The sequence below is a fragment of the Argentina silus genome (assembly GCF_951799395.1).
Source record: "Argentina silus genome assembly, chromosome: 15".
In the NCBI taxonomy this organism is placed as follows: Eukaryota; Metazoa; Chordata; class Actinopteri; order Argentiniformes; family Argentinidae; genus Argentina; species Argentina silus.
This window is the reverse complement of record NC_139669.1, coordinates 17,127,390-17,142,742: the sequence shown is the minus strand read 5'-3', so window position 1 is coordinate 17,142,742 and position 15,353 is coordinate 17,127,390. Positions and strand designations below refer to the sequence as shown.

The 15,353-nt window shown below is 47.5% G+C and overlaps 4 protein-coding genes across 4 annotated transcripts in view; 2 read left to right on the top strand and 2 right to left on the bottom strand.

The window, feature by feature from the left end:
• Positions 1-1,474, top strand: part of LOC310816510 (calcium-binding protein 2-like) — a 12,848-nt gene extending 11,374 nt beyond the window's left edge. Inside the window, exons 4-7 of the mRNA XM_083686755.1 lie at positions 223-357; positions 544-653; positions 835-982; positions 1,432-1,474. Of these exons, the coding sequence (XP_083542881.1) occupies positions 223-357; positions 544-653; positions 835-982; positions 1,432-1,457 (419 nt within the window). The 3' untranslated portion in view covers positions 1,458-1,474. The remainder of the gene's footprint in view (positions 1-222; positions 358-543; positions 654-834; positions 983-1,431) is intronic.
• A 1,247-nt stretch (positions 1,475-2,721) lies between these two features.
• LOC310816187 (uncharacterized protein) lies at positions 2,722-5,851 on the top strand. The gene is made up of 2 exons (XM_083686226.1): positions 2,722-3,274; positions 3,510-5,851. Exons 1-2 carry the CDS (start codon positions 2,830-2,832, stop codon positions 5,528-5,530), a joined length of 2,466 nt encoding a protein of 821 aa, XP_083542352.1. The 5' UTR covers positions 2,722-2,829; the 3' UTR covers positions 5,531-5,851.
• Positions 5,852-6,374: 523 nt separating this feature from the next.
• Positions 6,375-11,866, bottom strand: LOC310815839 (uncharacterized protein). Its single transcript, XM_083685780.1, has 3 exons — positions 11,382-11,866; positions 9,294-9,693; positions 6,375-8,023 (listed from the first exon to the last, which is right to left on the bottom strand). Exons 1-3 carry the CDS (start codon positions 11,823-11,825, stop codon positions 6,900-6,902), a joined length of 1,968 nt encoding a protein of 655 aa, XP_083541906.1. The 5' UTR covers positions 11,826-11,866; the 3' UTR covers positions 6,375-6,899.
• Positions 11,867-12,752: 886 nt separating this feature from the next.
• LOC310816554 (beta-crystallin B1-like) lies at positions 12,753-14,099 on the bottom strand (the record flags this gene model as incomplete). Its single annotated transcript, XM_083686805.1, has 5 exons — positions 12,753-12,924; positions 13,086-13,228; positions 13,455-13,587; positions 13,766-13,884; positions 14,010-14,099. 5 exons carry the CDS (start codon positions 14,097-14,099, stop codon positions 12,753-12,755), a joined length of 657 nt encoding a protein of 218 aa, XP_083542931.1.
• Between the last annotated feature and the right edge of the window lie 1,254 nt (positions 14,100-15,353).

The following is a 15,353-nucleotide window of genomic DNA, read 5'->3' as shown; positions in this document are numbered from 1 at the left end:
TAGGCTATACACACATACATAGGTACCAGGTGCCAGAATTCTATGGCACAGTGGAACCCAGGACTACTTGTGGGTTACACTCTAACCTCTACCCTATGTGTGTGTGTGTGTGTGTGTGTGTGTGTGTGTGTGTGTGTGTGTGTGTGTGTGTGTGTGTGTGTGTGTGTGTGTGTGTGTGTGTGTGTGTGTGTGTGTTGTGTGTGTGTGTGCGTGTGTGTGCAGAGCTTCGTGAGGCGTTTGCAGAGTTTGATAAGAGCAAGAAAGGCTACATCAGCATTAATGACCTGGGAGAGTGCATGAGGACCATGGGATACATGCCCACGGAGATGGAGCTCATTGAGCTGAGCCAGCAAATCGGTGAGTGTGACATCATCAATGTGAGACTTGAGAAAACAGTACAGAATCCACACCTATGAGTCAATGAATGTCTGAAAATCCAATGTTGTCAGTATAGTTGAAGTCTGACTGTATTGTATAATTCCACACAGTAATTGTAACAACTGTACGGTTCATAGACGTTATTTTTCACCTGGTCTACCGTAGGTGGTGGCAAATTAGACTTTGAGGATTTTGTGGAGCTGATGGGCCCAAAGATGCTGGCAGAGACAGCGGACATGATCGGAGTGAAAGAGCTGAGAGACGCATTCAAGGAGGTCAGTCTGTGTGTGTGTGTGTGTGTGTGTGTGTGTGTGTGTGTGTGTGTGTGTGTGTGTGCCTCCATACTAAGAGATTCTTTGTAGTCCTGTAGACCTGTTCTGCTAGACATAAATATACAATGATGTATGTCCTCTCTCTCTCCCTCTCCTTCTCCCTCTCTCTCTCTCTCTCTCTCAGTTTGACTCTAATGGTGATGGACAGATCAGTATAATCGAGCTGAGAGAGGCCATGAAGAAGCTGATGGGAGAGCAGCTGACCAACAGAGAGATCGACGAGATCCTCAGAGATGTGGACCTCAACGGGGACGGCTTGGTTGACTTCGAGGGTGAGCGATAGAGTGAGGGAGAGTTATATGGCGCTGTCTTCATGTCAGTGTCTCTCTCTCTCTCTCTCCTCTTTTCTTCACTCCTTTTCTCTTCCTGCCCTTGACTGATTGGCTCCCGTGATCTTTGTGATTGAGCCTCATTGCATCTGTGAATCCTCATGCACTTTCTCCATTTCGATGGTTGTGTTTTTGTGTGTATTCATTTATCTTTGTGTGTTCATTGATGTGTGTGTGTGTGTGTGTGTGTGTGTGTGTGTGTGTGTGTGTGTGCGCGTGTGTGTGTGTGTGTGTTTGTGTGTATCCGTGCGTGTGTGTGTGTGTGTGTGTGTGTGTGTGTGTGTGTGTGTGTATGTGTGTGCATGTGTGTGTATGTGTGTCTGGTTGGGTGTTTGTGTGTGCGTTAACCTCAACTCACCTTTCCTTTGTTTGTTCATTTGTTTTTTTTTCAGAATTTGTTCGAATGATGTCACGCTGACAGGTCCAGATGCAGGAAGGGTGGAGGGTGGGGGTGAGAGAGAATGTTAGAGGGTGGGGGTGAGAGAGAGAGAATGGTGGAGGATGGGGTGAGAGAGAGAATGTTAGAGGGTGGGGGTGAGAGAGAGGGAATGTTAGAAGGTGGGGGTGAGAGAGAGGGAATGTTAGAAGGTGGGGGTGAGAGAGAGAGAGAATGTTCGAAGGTGGGGGTGAGAGAGAGGGAATTTTAGAGGGTGGGGGTGAGAGAGAGAATGGTAGAGGGTGGCGGTGAGAGAGAGAGAATTTTAGAGGGTGGGGTGAGAGAGAAAATGGAACAGGATGGGGGTGAGAGAGAAAAAGGTAGACAGTGGGGGTGAGAGAGAGCCATTATGTAACAGCTGGAAAAGGGAACACACTACATTTGTAGTGAACATTCTTGACCTGCTCTTATGAGCATAGATTTTATAATGTTACTTTTGTAAAGTACCATTCAAACTGAGTAAACATCTTATGTAATTCTAAAATGTACAACTCAAACTGTGACAATTCAATTAGACATTGATTCAGTAACATATCAAGCACTAAGTAGATGACTATCATTATTATTATTATATATATATCCTTTTAAAGTGCATATTTTGAGCTGTATATGTTTGTCCTCTGACTGTATGGGTGTTCAAAAGTGTAACCTTTGTAAAATGTGATGTTATTTTTGAATAAAAGTATGATTGCTGTTGCTCACTTAAATAAGGCAGTGTGTTCATAGATTTGTATTTATTGGTGATAACATTAGACACATCGTGCAACATGGACAGTAGACCAGAAATTAAATCAATATAGTTTGGTGTCTGTTGTCTGTTGTGATTGTATGATACATTTACATGAAGTGTGCTTTAAACGCACACGCACACGCACACACGCAAGTATAGCACATGAGATGTATAAGCGAAAGGCGGGTTTAATCAGTTACATGGCAGGGATATGCTCTTCATGCAAGGACTTAACACCACAACATATCAGGTGGCATCAAATTAAAGTAAAGTATCATTTAAAAACAATAGCTATGAACCAACAGAAGTATATATTCTGCTCTGACCAACCATGCTTTCACACAGGCACACAGGAGGTAGTGGTTGCCTCTTCTAAACGGAGAACCTGTCCGTAGGAAGGAACATAGAAATAGGAACTCAACATTTAGGGAGCAGTGTTGCATGTCAGTCCCTGAAATCAGACACACACAGCTTCCGTTTTCAAGCAGCATGTTGACGTGCGGGAGAAAAGTCGTCAAAACAATAACATAAGAATTAGTAGCAACGTGAAATGCGTTTCATTACAATTCTGGGATAACAATAACACTCAGTGGTTATCGTGCTACTAGTGCAGAACAGCCAAAAATGGAGGATAATGTCCATATGCTAACTTTGCAAACGCAGCTCAACTCTTTCATGGACTCGACGTTGAAACGAGTCGTGGATGAGATCACTTTACTGGTGAAGCACAGAATGGAACCGATTCTCGACGGAGCGACCGTCAACTATGCCCACACACACACCGAACACGATGACCTGCAAGATCTTGAAATTCAACTGAACTGTTGCATAGACACTCATTTGAAACATGTCACAGCCGAAATCCTGTCCTATGTAAAAGACAGCGTCGCACAGTTTGTCCGAGAGAGAGCTGACAAGGACTCGGAAATGAAACGGCTCGAAGAGGAGAGACTGCGGGGACACGGCAGGGACATCGGCTGGGGGTCGACCGACCAGGGGACTGTTTTCCTGCACCCAGCGACAGACCCGCTCAGTGACCTGAACACTGCAGCTGCAGACGATGACCCAGGTGAATGTTGTGGATAAACAATGCGTCTGTCATTCATCGCCGAATGTACCTCCTCTCAGGACTAGCCTGTGTTCCATGTGTTAGGTTGTCCCCCCCATTCAAGCAGTAGCAATGTTATTCAAGCCCTGTTTAACCCTCCTACAAGGCTACTGTAGATTGAGTTGACAAACTACTAATACATTTAACAAACAAACATGTCCCTGTGTGATTGTCTCTCTCTCTCTCTCCACTGTAGGGCTAAGTGAGGATGCTGAGGAGGAAGCTGTAGAGGATCAGAGCGGGGAGGTGGTGGCAGGTATGGCCTGCTTCATGGTTGCCCAGCCAGTGGCGGACTACGACCTGGGAGTGGTAACAATTAACCTCTCTGACGCTAACCAACGCCATGGAGCCGACCCCCTCCCTGACCCCCACCCGTGCCCAGAGGTGTGGGCCACAGAGGAAGTGGAGGCCAGCCAGCAACCCACCAGTCAGGGCTCACAGGAGGCCGCTGACCCCAGGGAGGAGGACGTGGAGCTGAGCGATGATCTGACCGGTCTGGGGGGAGACGCCGTTCATCGCTGCTCTCAGTGTGGCAAGAGCTTCAGTAAGGAGTGGGTTCTCCACCGCCATCTCAGAAGACACAGCGAGGGGGGGTCGGGGGTGGAGGGGGAGGGTGCGCGAGCGGGTCATGTCTGCCCTCACTGCGGCCGAGGCTTCCGTCAACGGAAGGGTCTGACCTCTCACCTGCTGAGTCACGGCGGGGACAGAGCCTACACCTGTGACGTCTGCGGCCAACGCTTCAAACGGCGCGAGTCTCTCAACAAGCACCGGCGTCAGCACACGGGCGTCAAGCCCCATGGCTGCCCGCACTGCCCCCGCCGATTCTACCGCACGGACGGCCTCAAGAGCCACCTCCGCGTCCACCAAGACCACCGCAAACTCCTCCCTGGCCCCTCCAGGCCTAAACACTGTATCTGCACGCACTGCGGCAAGACTTTCGCCAGCACGGCCCAGCTCACCGTGCACGAGCGCACGCACACGGGAGAGCAGCCCTACGAGTGCCCGCTCTGCCACAAACGGTTCCGTTACGCGGGGGGGCTGAGCGGTCACAAGCTGACCCACCAGTGCGAGCGGACGTACGTCTGCCCCCACTGCAGCAAGGGCTTCCGCTGCGCCAAGCATCTGAAGCGTCACCTGGTCACGCACTCGGACGCGCGGCCCCACGCCTGCAGCCTCTGCGTCATGGCGTTCCGCACGGCCAATGAACTCAAGGCGCACGTGCTGCGTCACGGCTTGGAGCGCACGCACGCCTGCCCCGACTGCGGGAAGAGCTTCAAGACGGACTACGAGGTGAAGCTGCACCGGCGAACTCACAACGGCGAGCGGCCGTACCCCTGCGACCTCTGCCCCCAGGCCTTCCGCCGGCCGCACCACCTGGCGTCTCATCGGCTCATCCACACCGGAGAGCGTCCCCACGCCTGTGACCTGTGTGAGCGGCGGTTCTACCGGTCCACGGAGCTGCAGAGCCACAAGAGGAAGGTCCACCTGAGGGAGCAGGCCCACACCTGTGATCCCTGTCAGAAGGTGTTCACCAGCCTGGCTCTGCTGGAGGCCCACAGACGCACCTCTCACCTGGCCGCGCTGGAGCTGCCGGCCCAGGCGGAGCTGCTGGCCCAGGGCCTCCACAGGTACCCCAAGATCCTACCTCGATGTGAGGGAGAGCAGGCTGCGTCAACTACCTCTCCCAGGCCAGAGGCGGCCCCATCGCTGTCTGTACCTGGACAGGTGTTGTACCAGGGGGGCCCGTCGGGGGGAAGCAGGGGTATCGTGTTTGTTCTCACGCAGCAGCCTGGCACACTCCCTGCTCCGTCACCTGCCGCTGTCCTATCCCCGATCGCCATGGCAACAGCCAACCCCACTCCCACAACACCAGTGCACTTTACAGTCCTGTTGCCGGCCACTCCAAACACACCTGCTACGGTTACCTTGGCAACACCACAAGTGTCCAACCCCGGAACCCGGGGAAGGTCTGTCAGATCTGCCAGAAACAGAACCTCAGTCAAACAAGCAAAGACACAGAGTGACACTACTGCTCAGGTTAGCACTGACGGGTCAACTCAGGATGAGGATGGAAGAGAGAAGAGGGGGAAAGGCAGAGGGGCAGTAGGGAGGAGAGGGGGAGTAGGGAAGAGAGGGAGGAGGGCCACAGGGAGAGGTTCTGTAACTGCAGTTAGTCCTCACACTGACGGTCCAGGTCCAGCTGAACAGCCACCCTGAGTAGGGTAATAGAGTTGTGTGTGTGTGTGTGTGTGTGTGTGTGTGTGTGAGAGAGAGAGAGAGAGAGAGTGTGAGAGTTAAGAAAACATACTTGTACTGTGACATACTGTCTATCACATTTTCTCAGGAATGGATTCAATGACAAAATATAAACATGAAATCAATGGTCACGAATGTGGGATCGGTATCAACTGTGTAATGTCTATGAAGACTACATTCAAGACAGACCCCTTTTATATGACTGTTTTCAATGAGGAACCAAATAAAACATCCAAATATCAGTTTGAAGCTCATGGAATTTGGTAGTTGATTAAAACCCAAGGCCAGAGTTATGCGTCTGTGTCCTTTTTTCACTTTCAATGTGTGCCGATCAGGTACAGATACAGAAGCCTATGAGTCACCCTACAGCTCTCTAGACACTTGTGCCCCCCCCCCCCACACACAAGTATTTGGACAGTAAAGCTAAAATTGGCACTTTGGTCCATATTTATCATTTGATCTAAAATCCAAACAGCTGGAGAATAGGGCTAAGATTCAAAGATTTGCTTCAGTACCAAAATACTAATGGAGGATAATGAGGTGTCAGGCCAGGGCTCCTCTCTGCTGCCATGTTGAAAATGGCCATGGGGTTTCTTTTGGACAACCTCCACAAGTTTCCTACTCCGACATGCATCTAATCACAGGTTATTTATTGTAGGAGGTTACAACTAATCAGAAGTTTTTTTATTTTTTTGTAGGTTACAAGGTATGTTTCATCATTGAGCATGAGGTAGGGAGTGCTGTGGTCATGGTTCACACTTCCATATAAGACACACACAGGCACAATGCTTGATTCATGGTGGTTTATTATAAACAGTGAAGGACACAAAAATGCACCTCTATCAACGATGCATCGTCATAAAGGCGCAAACTAAAACAGGTCTCTCTTCAGGAAGACAAAATTCATATAAACATCTGGCCACATCCAGTCATCATCTTTCCTGAGAACACATTTTTATAACATTTAAAAAAAAATATATATATATATACATAAATATGAATATACATATCAATCTATGTGTTTTGACATTCTTCCCCATTCTTTAGTTTTTATATGCTCTGCTCTTAAATATTCACTCTTTTTCAATGTCATTAGGTTTACTTACTACCTCAGTCTCAGCTCTGTCTATTAAGAGAATACCCAGGAGCAGAATCCAAATAGTCTTCAGACCCCCTTCCTCCTGGGAACAGTACCATGGACATTTCAATCCCTCTCACCTCCCCATCCCTAAAAGCTGGGACGCACCAAGCCAGCGGTCAGCCACAGACCATCTGTGAAGGCTGATCATTGCTCTTCGTCCCTGACCGTCGGCTTGGTGCGCCCCCATCTCTAATGAGACGACACCCCGGAGCAGACCCCAGATCTAAGATGGCGGTCCAGGCCTCCTTTCTCCTTGTAGGTCTTCCTACAGTTGTCACACTGAACCACTGGCACAGTACCGTGGACGTGGGCGATGTGTCTGTTCAGGTTACCCCTCTCAGAGAAGGGCCGGGCGCAGGCAGGACACAGATACGGCCTCGCTCCGGAGTGGATCAACAGGTGTTTGCGCATATTCCCCCAGTCGTTGAAGAGTCTGTGGCAGCGGGGGCAGGGGAAGGGTTTCTCCCCGCTGTGAGTGCGGACGTGCCTCTCCCGGTCGCGGTGGGAGATGAAGGCCTTACCGCACTCCTGGCAGAGGAAATGGGGGGTCTTCTTCCCGCCTCTTTTGGGACTGTGTGAAGATGTCATCTTCCTGCGACGGCGCTGAGATGACACTTCCTGTCGGGGTAGGAGGGTGGAGTCTGAGTCTTGGGGTGACTGGGGGTTAGCAGGAGCCCAGGTGGGATCCCCCCCCTCCTCCTCCCCCTCCCCCTCCTCTGACTGTGATTGGGAACCAAGCAGTGCAGAGACGGAGCGACGGGCCGACCAACGCTGTGGACGACCGTGTGTCTCACCCAGGCTGTCTTCGTTCTCGAGGGGGGCTAGCCAGTTCTCGGGGTCCTCCTGTTCCCCTGTCCCAGCCTCGCCGCCCTCTCTACCCACAGGACTGGACCCCCCTTCTGGGGAGCTCGGAGACAGGACCCGAGGCTCACGGTAAGGGGAAGACTTTGGGTGCGACTTCCCTTCAGACTCCTTTTTCACACAGCCCTCCTCCTCCCGCTGCCGTTCCCAATTACAATCGAGCTCTGCCCCCTCCTTCCCTTCGTCTGTATCTGATTGGCTCGATGGATCCTGAGGCTCAGGTTTCATTGGTGTAGAGACCGGAATCTCCTCGCTCTCCTGCTTGGTAGGCTGTAGGAAGGGTGTGATTGTGATCTCAGACTCCTCCTCTTTGATGTGGAGACGCTCGGGGCTCTGGCAGGGGGACAAGCGCTGAGAGGTGTGGTGGCAGTCTGACTCTATGTGGGGATGTTCTGTTTTGGGCTGGACATCCTGGGTCCTCCATGAGTTCTCCTCCTCACATGTCACCTCTTCTAAGAGAGAGAGAAAAGAAATGCCATTAGATACATACCAATACTACTAAACTCCAAAACGTTCCTAAACGTTTAGTGGGGGCAATTTTCCCAATTTCAACCATTTAAACTAATTCTGAACGTGAGACTACTATAGGGCTTATTAGGATGGCAGATACAATACGAAGGTTTGGCAAGGAAATGTGGCTATATATTGGTAATAGCAAACCATAACTGAATATTATTAATCTGACTCCAAGTAATGTAATTAACACTGTAGAAGAAGATGCAGTCTTCACTCAGGCTCAAGTGTGACCAAGTAAAACTGATTTATTCAATCATATTGTAATACGGAGAGACAAATCGATTAACGCAGAGAAACCGTCTGCAGAATGACGTGATTCTCTCTGCCGGTCTCCACGGTGACAGAACATTTTATAGTAGGACACAAATAACCAGAAAGAGATAAGGATGCAGCTGGTCAAGGACGGCCTCATGAGTTAGTCTCTCCACATTCCACTGAGCACTGCCTCACAGACAGAGAGGCCCTGTTAGTTAGATCATTTCAGTGAACAAGGTATACAATTAACACTGGTGAGGTAAGTCATTGTGAGGTAGTACATAATGATTAATAATAGCAGCATTAACATGGAAATAAAATATACGTGATTAGACACACATAATAATAAGTAATTATTTCATTCATGTACTACCACAACACTATGTGCAAAGAATTACATTTACGGCATTCAGCAGACGCCTTTATCCAAAGCTACTTACAACAAATACATTTGTCTAAGTAAGTGAATTGTTGAGTTTGTGCTGAATTAGTGCAAGAATGGTCAAATAGAATGAATAAAATTAGGCTTTAATAATACTGTAAACTTATACAATTATTACAAGGCAAATACTTCATAGAAAATGTTACGTTCTACCCTCAATGGTAAATGATAGATACAGAGATTAAAGAAAGACAGACCACATTATCAGTTTGCTGTACTCACGAAACATCCTCTGACCACAACAAAGAAAAGAAAAGAGAATGAATCTGTGCTCTACCTCTGTTTTATACTCAACTTTCAAACATAGTATTTAAAATAGGAGCTGTTTGCAAGGAGAACCAATGAGATCCAATCCATTCAGATAACATCACTGCATCGCCACGTTCTTGAGACGTTGTAAAAGACCACAGCCATTTAGAGAAGGGTCATTTGAAAATAGGGGCAGAATTGATGTTTTTTCCCCCTTTCACTACACTGACAAATGCTTCAAAACATAACCTTGGACTCACCAAGCTTAGGCTCCAGATGGGTTGGTTGGGATTCTGGAGGGTGTCCTTTCTCCTCGTCTCCCCCCAAAGCTGACTCTGACGGAGGCAGGGTCTCCGTGCCACAGGCAGCGTCAGATGGGCCCCTCACGGTCAGCAACGGAGCATCTACTGCAGCGTAGTTATGGAAGAACCTCACAATTAGCGACGTAGCATCTTCCACAGCGTAGTTATGGAAGGACTTCTCACTGTGCAAGACCGCATCTACTGCAGCGTAGTTATGGAAGGACCTCAAATCTTCCCATGACGCTGGACCAAAACCCCCAAAGTTGGCTTGGCCCCTCTGGTCCTCGCTCCTCTCCTGGTTGGGACAAGCTGGTCTGGAGTTTGTTGCCGTGGCAGTGACTTCATTCAGAACTCCTCTCTGTGGATGACAGAAGTAAAGAGTATTTGTACTTCGGAGAAAGGACACACAACCCCTGATATATTTTATATATGGGTTGTACCTCATTGACGATCCATCGTTTGGCCTGGCTGTACTCCTTGTTCATTATCGCACCTTTCTTGGGTTAATTTCCAATTTCTTGGATTTATTCCCATAGCGCATTTTCCACCCCTGAAGCCACTAATGTGTTTTTTTGAAATCGGTTTGTTCCAGCTGAATGGTCTGTCCAGTAGTGACGGGTCATTTAGTGGGATCGTCTAACCCTGGCCAGATTGTACCATGCCAGTAGAGCCCTCTCTACACCTGCACTTTCAGGAGACCGCCGAGTCTTTATGTCTAACCTATTTCTGCATTCATCCGATATCCTGTTTTTGCTTGTTTTGATGGTCGATATTACGCTTATACATGTACCAAAGATACTGGCGATTTCCTTCATACTTTTTGTTGTATTCAGTGATTTCAGAATTTGAATACGCTCCAGAACGTGAAAGAGCGCCTGGTGGGGACTTTTTTCTTTGTCATGTCTGTCATTCTTTGATGTCTTTTTCAATGTTAATCTATCACTTGTTTATCACCAAACCAACTGATTGTGAAAGGTGATCAGAAGTGATTTCTTAGCTTTCTTGCAAAAAGTCCACTTGCGTCATGAAGATAGAACCTTGACCACACGAGCTAGTATAACTATACTATACATACATTTTTCAAAATCAAAAGTTCAGGAAAAAAATAGAATTTCAATTTCAGCAATGAGGACCTTTGCCTGGCTTTTTTTTTTTTTTTTTTAGCCAAAGCTGAGTGCACTGGGAGATAACTTCCAGATTTACTTTTATCTTCAAATAAAGCCGTCCCGTCGACACCATAAATCATTATATTATTATATTATATTATATGCATCAAAATAATAATAATAATAATAATAATAATAATAATAATAATCTAGTTTCTACTACTTTTTTTTTTACTACTGAAAACGCATTGGAGGAGAAGATCTAGGTTCCTTCTCTTACATATTTCCCTCCAATGCTTTTTTAAGGACGAGGCGAATGGAGGACGAGTCGTGTTCCGAACAGTTGAGAAAATGCTTTGGTCATTAGAGCTACATTTGAGCATGATGAGAAAATAGCTGTTTGTTTTCGTCCGTTGCAAAACGTTTAGCTACATTGTGCACATTGAACACGACCCCGGTGTGAACATTCCGGAAACGAAGCTATTTTGCTGGGGGTAGATGCTAAGTGGGATCCTTGGGACAACCATACCCTGAACCCTAAAGGTTACCCCGGCTATACCTTAACCAGAGGTGTTCTATATTTAAATACATTTACCCTAAACATAACTATTACCTAACCCCAAAGAGGACACCAACCCTAAAAATCTCGAAATCTGTGTATGCAAGTTGTTTTGTCTGAAACTTCCCCCTGCTGCTATTGAAACAGTTCTCTCTTGATTTTTTTTAAAATATATATCTCAATGAGACAAACCTGTATAAATAAAGGTTAAATAAAAAAATAAATGACAGCGAGGAACAGGAAGTTGTCTGCAAAGTCTCCGCCCCTCTAAAGTTTTTGCTGCCAGCGACGTGTTCAGTTGACACACGGCCACCGGCCTCTCCTTCCATCAAGTACACTGTTCTACAAACCGATCTGCACACACAGGTGTTCCTTACTAACCTTTACTGTCCAGAGTCTAGACTTCGCTGCAGGTTTCAAGAGACTCCGTGTTACTGGGCTCTCCTCGACGGCAGGAGAGGTGTCTTTGTCCCTCCTCTCCGGAGATGGAGTGGACGCAGCACCCCGTTTACGTCTGAATGTGGCGTTTGCGTTGGCGGCCATGTGCTTCACCTGAGTAGCAATGCGTTTCAACTCATGACCGCAGCGTTGATATCGAGTTAAGATACTTTTGCAATTACTACACACAGCTCTCATGTCATCTCTGACGGTGATAGGTCCTGTCAACTCCTCCAAAGCGATGGTGTAGTCCGGCTTGATGGTTAAGTATTTCCCTAGCAACAAGTCGTTTTTTTTCCTCTTTGCATCAAACGTATATCCACACAAACGACAGAATTCAAGCGATGGAGGCAAAATAGTCGACTTGATCGGTGAGAGCTGGGCCATATCGCTTTCAGTTGTTGTGTTCCGCCTCACTCAGTGTTTACAGAGAGGTTGACCGTCCCAAGCATCCCAGTTAGCGTTTACCATTTTACTCGTGAGCAACTGGACATTCTAGACACGCGGATGATGAGGGAATTTAGCGCCACCTACTGGACATAAGTGGGACTGGGCATACATATAAACACAATCAACCCTCTTTTACTATTGAAAAGAAGTCTAGAATAAAACGTTTTTCTTTACATTCTGTATTTTCTCCATCAACCCCCTTTGGTAAAAGCCTTGTTATTATTCCTCTTACTGTTTTCCTATATCTCACATAATTATTTGTCATCAACTTAAAACACATTCCTATTGATTTATTTTTAGGTTATGTCATTTGGGTCATGAAAGACATTGGCAACAATGCAAAGACAAAGGTTTGAAATCAAGAGTTTCCTTTTTATTGAAAAGTTGGCCAGGATTCTGTACAGCAGAGAGGGTGTGCGATACACAGGGTTAGGAAGTGAGGGAGAATGTAGAAACTCAGTTTCCCTTGGTGCATCATACCCTGAGCCGAGAATCATGTGTAAAACAAGATATTTCTCGTTCCCTCTTTGGTGCTGCGAAGGACTGCAGGGGAAAGGAATGGGGACGAAAAAAGGAGGTGAAGGGGGGGGAAAAAGCCAAGGCCGGACCACAGGAGAGAAAGAGAAGAGTAGAGATAGAGCGAGATGGAGTGTCTGATTTGTTTGATGTTCTCTAGCCAGCTGGTCTGTCCATTGTGGTGAACACGGAGCAGGGGTGCTGACACCTCACCGCTCTCCCTCGCTGTTTGAGATCTTAAGCTTCAACCTGGGGTGTAGCAAGGTCTCAGACATCTCTCCCTCTTTCTCTCTTCCTCCGCCCCTCTCCTTCTCTTCCGCTCTTTCTCTTTCTCTCCCTCCCTGAGCCTCACTTGCTGGCCATGGTGTAGCATCCCTGCTGGTGCCACTGCATGTCACGGATGCGCCTCACGGACTGGAACTGAGGATGACGGGCGCCAAACTCGTTGAAGTGTCTGTAGTCGCCCTTCTCCAGCAGGTACTGGCTACCACGGTATCCAGGGAACTGGTATCCAACGAAGCTGCAAGAGAAGAGAGGCAAGAGCACGTGATTCTCTCTGCGATAACTATCAGATGTGCTTTTTGACTGTATGCCCACACACATTCTTTCATTATAGTCGGTAACCGCTAAGCATTCCAATGTTTAGCCCTATCGCTGGTCTCTTTTTCCGAAGCCACTTACGTTCCACAGCTGACCATGATGCTGCCAACTCTGTCGGTGAAGCCGTAGGAGAACAGACTGGGAACGTCGTCGTCCATGATCTCCATCTTACGGCCCTTGAACTCTCCGACCTCGTACAGGCAGATCTTGTGCTTCTCGGGGTCCTGGGGGGGGGAGGAGAGGAAAGAGATATTTGTGAGGAATTTGTGAGGGTAGAGATGAGGAGAGGGACAATGACACAGAGGAGGAGTATAGATGAGGAGTTGGTGTGACAGGGAGGATGGATGAATCAAAGAGAGATGACAGTCGTAGAGAGAGAGAGGGAAGTAAACAGATTTGGGATGAGAGAGAGAGAGGGGGGGGGATGAAGGAGGAGAGGAGTACACTCACCATCCTGACGGGCCTGAAGGACAGCAGGTAGTCGTTCTTCTGGCAGTTGCTCCAAGAGTCCCAGCGGGGGTACTCTCCCTTCTCCAGGATGTACATCTCACCACAGAAGTTCATCTGCTCGAAGCCCACGAAGCTGGAGACAGCAGGTCAACAGTACGTCACCACACAGCGACCCACAGCAACACATAACTACCTTTTAACAACAACACTCACACACCATGGAGCCACAAGTCTATCGCTAACATGGTACAGCACACTCATACGTGATTGCGTTGATGACGACCCTGATTTTTTTGGAGCGGTTCACTTACGGTCCACACTCGACGCGCAGGGAACGCACACGGTCCATGCCCATCTCACACACGTTCATGCACTCGTTGCTGATCTCGATCATGCGGCCCTGGAAGTTCTCCTGGTCAAACACAAACATCTGAGGGGAAAAGTAGAGAAAGGTATAGACCGGTTAGTTCACTGCAGGTCAGGATCTAGGCACCATACATATAGAGATGTGTTGGTGGTCAGATATTGACCCAGGACTCTCCGAGGGACACTTGCCTTGTAGGACATCATTCCCATCTCAGACTTTTTGCTCTGGGCAGCCTTCCCGTCGGTCTGGGAAGCAGCCTTGGACTTATCACTGGACATGATGACTAGAAGAGAGAGAGAGAGGGACAGACAAGGGAGGAACAGAACACGTTACACATCAAAGGAAGAACGACAGCGAGGTAGAGAGAAAGACATTCCCAGAGACCCATTCAGCCTATGTGAAATGGTGTGGAAATAGGGGAGAAGGAAGGGATGGTGAGATGAGGAGAGGAAGGAATTAGGGGGTGGAGGGGATGAGGTGAAGCTGGAGAGACCAGACCGCTGTGGTAGATTTGGGGAAGAGAGGGGATTGTGTAAATAATGTCTGTGTACTAATTACACTCTCTCAACCACACAAATGTAGGATTACAGCTTTTGAAAGTGCGACCCGCTCTTACATCCCCCCTGCTCCGTTTAACTGAATGTACAGTATATGTATATGTGAGTGTTTCTGCTCTTTGCCTCTTACCTGTGTGTGTGTTTGGTACCTGCGCTGAGCTTCACTCTGAGAGTGTGTACTGCTCGAAATGTGTCCCAGCCTTTTATACGCTGGCGCCCAAGGGAGAGGGATTAGAGGGAGAGAAACAAACCTGCTGAGGTCAGAACCACGAGACAATAGAACAATGGCATCATCAGAGAGGGACAGCCAGAGGGGAGGGGGGAGCCACAGGGGAAGCGACTGGGGAATTGGGAGGTAGTAGAGTACAGGACAGAATAACCACAAACACAAACCAGAGACATCATAGTTACTGTGATGAGCCTGTAATCAGTATGCTCACATATGGATTATAAACATGGTTTAACAGTTTAACTCATGAGGATACATTATTATGGCAATATTGCTTACATATACATATTATATATACTATATACTATACTATATACTAAAAAGTTGCTGAATGGTAAAGAGTTGAATGACCTTTCACAATGGGGAGGGGAGATATCAGATGTGTGTAATCAGACACATCATTTTTGGTTATAGCCTCTCTTAGAACCGTATCAAACTGATTTAGTAACATAGTTGATTAGGGACAGGCTTAAAACTATGATTGATTCATTATTGTTTCATTATTAACTTCCAAAGGATCTTGTCACTTTGGTGGAGTTTAAACACTTGGTCGAAATCTGTCAAATATCACAGATGAGTGTAATTGTCATGAGGACAGACATTGTTTTTAGTTATGACACTTGTGTTTCTATATGTAACTGTTGTACTGTATGTGTGTCTATGGTTTGTTCAATGTTGTGTCTGTGTGTAAGCTGTTTTGAAAGAGAGATTTTATCTCAATGAGACCAACCTGTATAAATAATGGT

Bases quoted from the DNA above. Each gene is read 5' to 3' on its own strand.
- LOC310816187 (XM_083686226.1), top strand. From the start codon at position 2,830: ATGGAGGATAATGTCCATATGCTAACTTTGCAAACGCAGCTCAACTCT. The intron at 3,275-3,509 runs GTGAATGTTGTG...TCTCCACTGTAG, and splicing joins AGCTGCAGACGATGACCCAG to GGCTAAGTGAGGATGCTGAG.
- LOC310815839 (XM_083685780.1), bottom strand. From the start codon at position 11,825: ATGGCCCAGCTCTCACCGATCAAGTCGACTATTTTGCCTCCATCGCTT. The intron at 9,694-11,381 runs GTTAGTAAGGAA...TGTCATCCACAG, and splicing joins CTAGACTCTGGACAGTAAAG to AGAGGAGTTCTGAATGAAGT. The intron at 8,024-9,293 runs GTGAGTCCAAGG...TCTCTCTCTTAG, and splicing joins CCATCTGGAGCCTAAGCTTG to AAGAGGTGACATGTGAGGAG.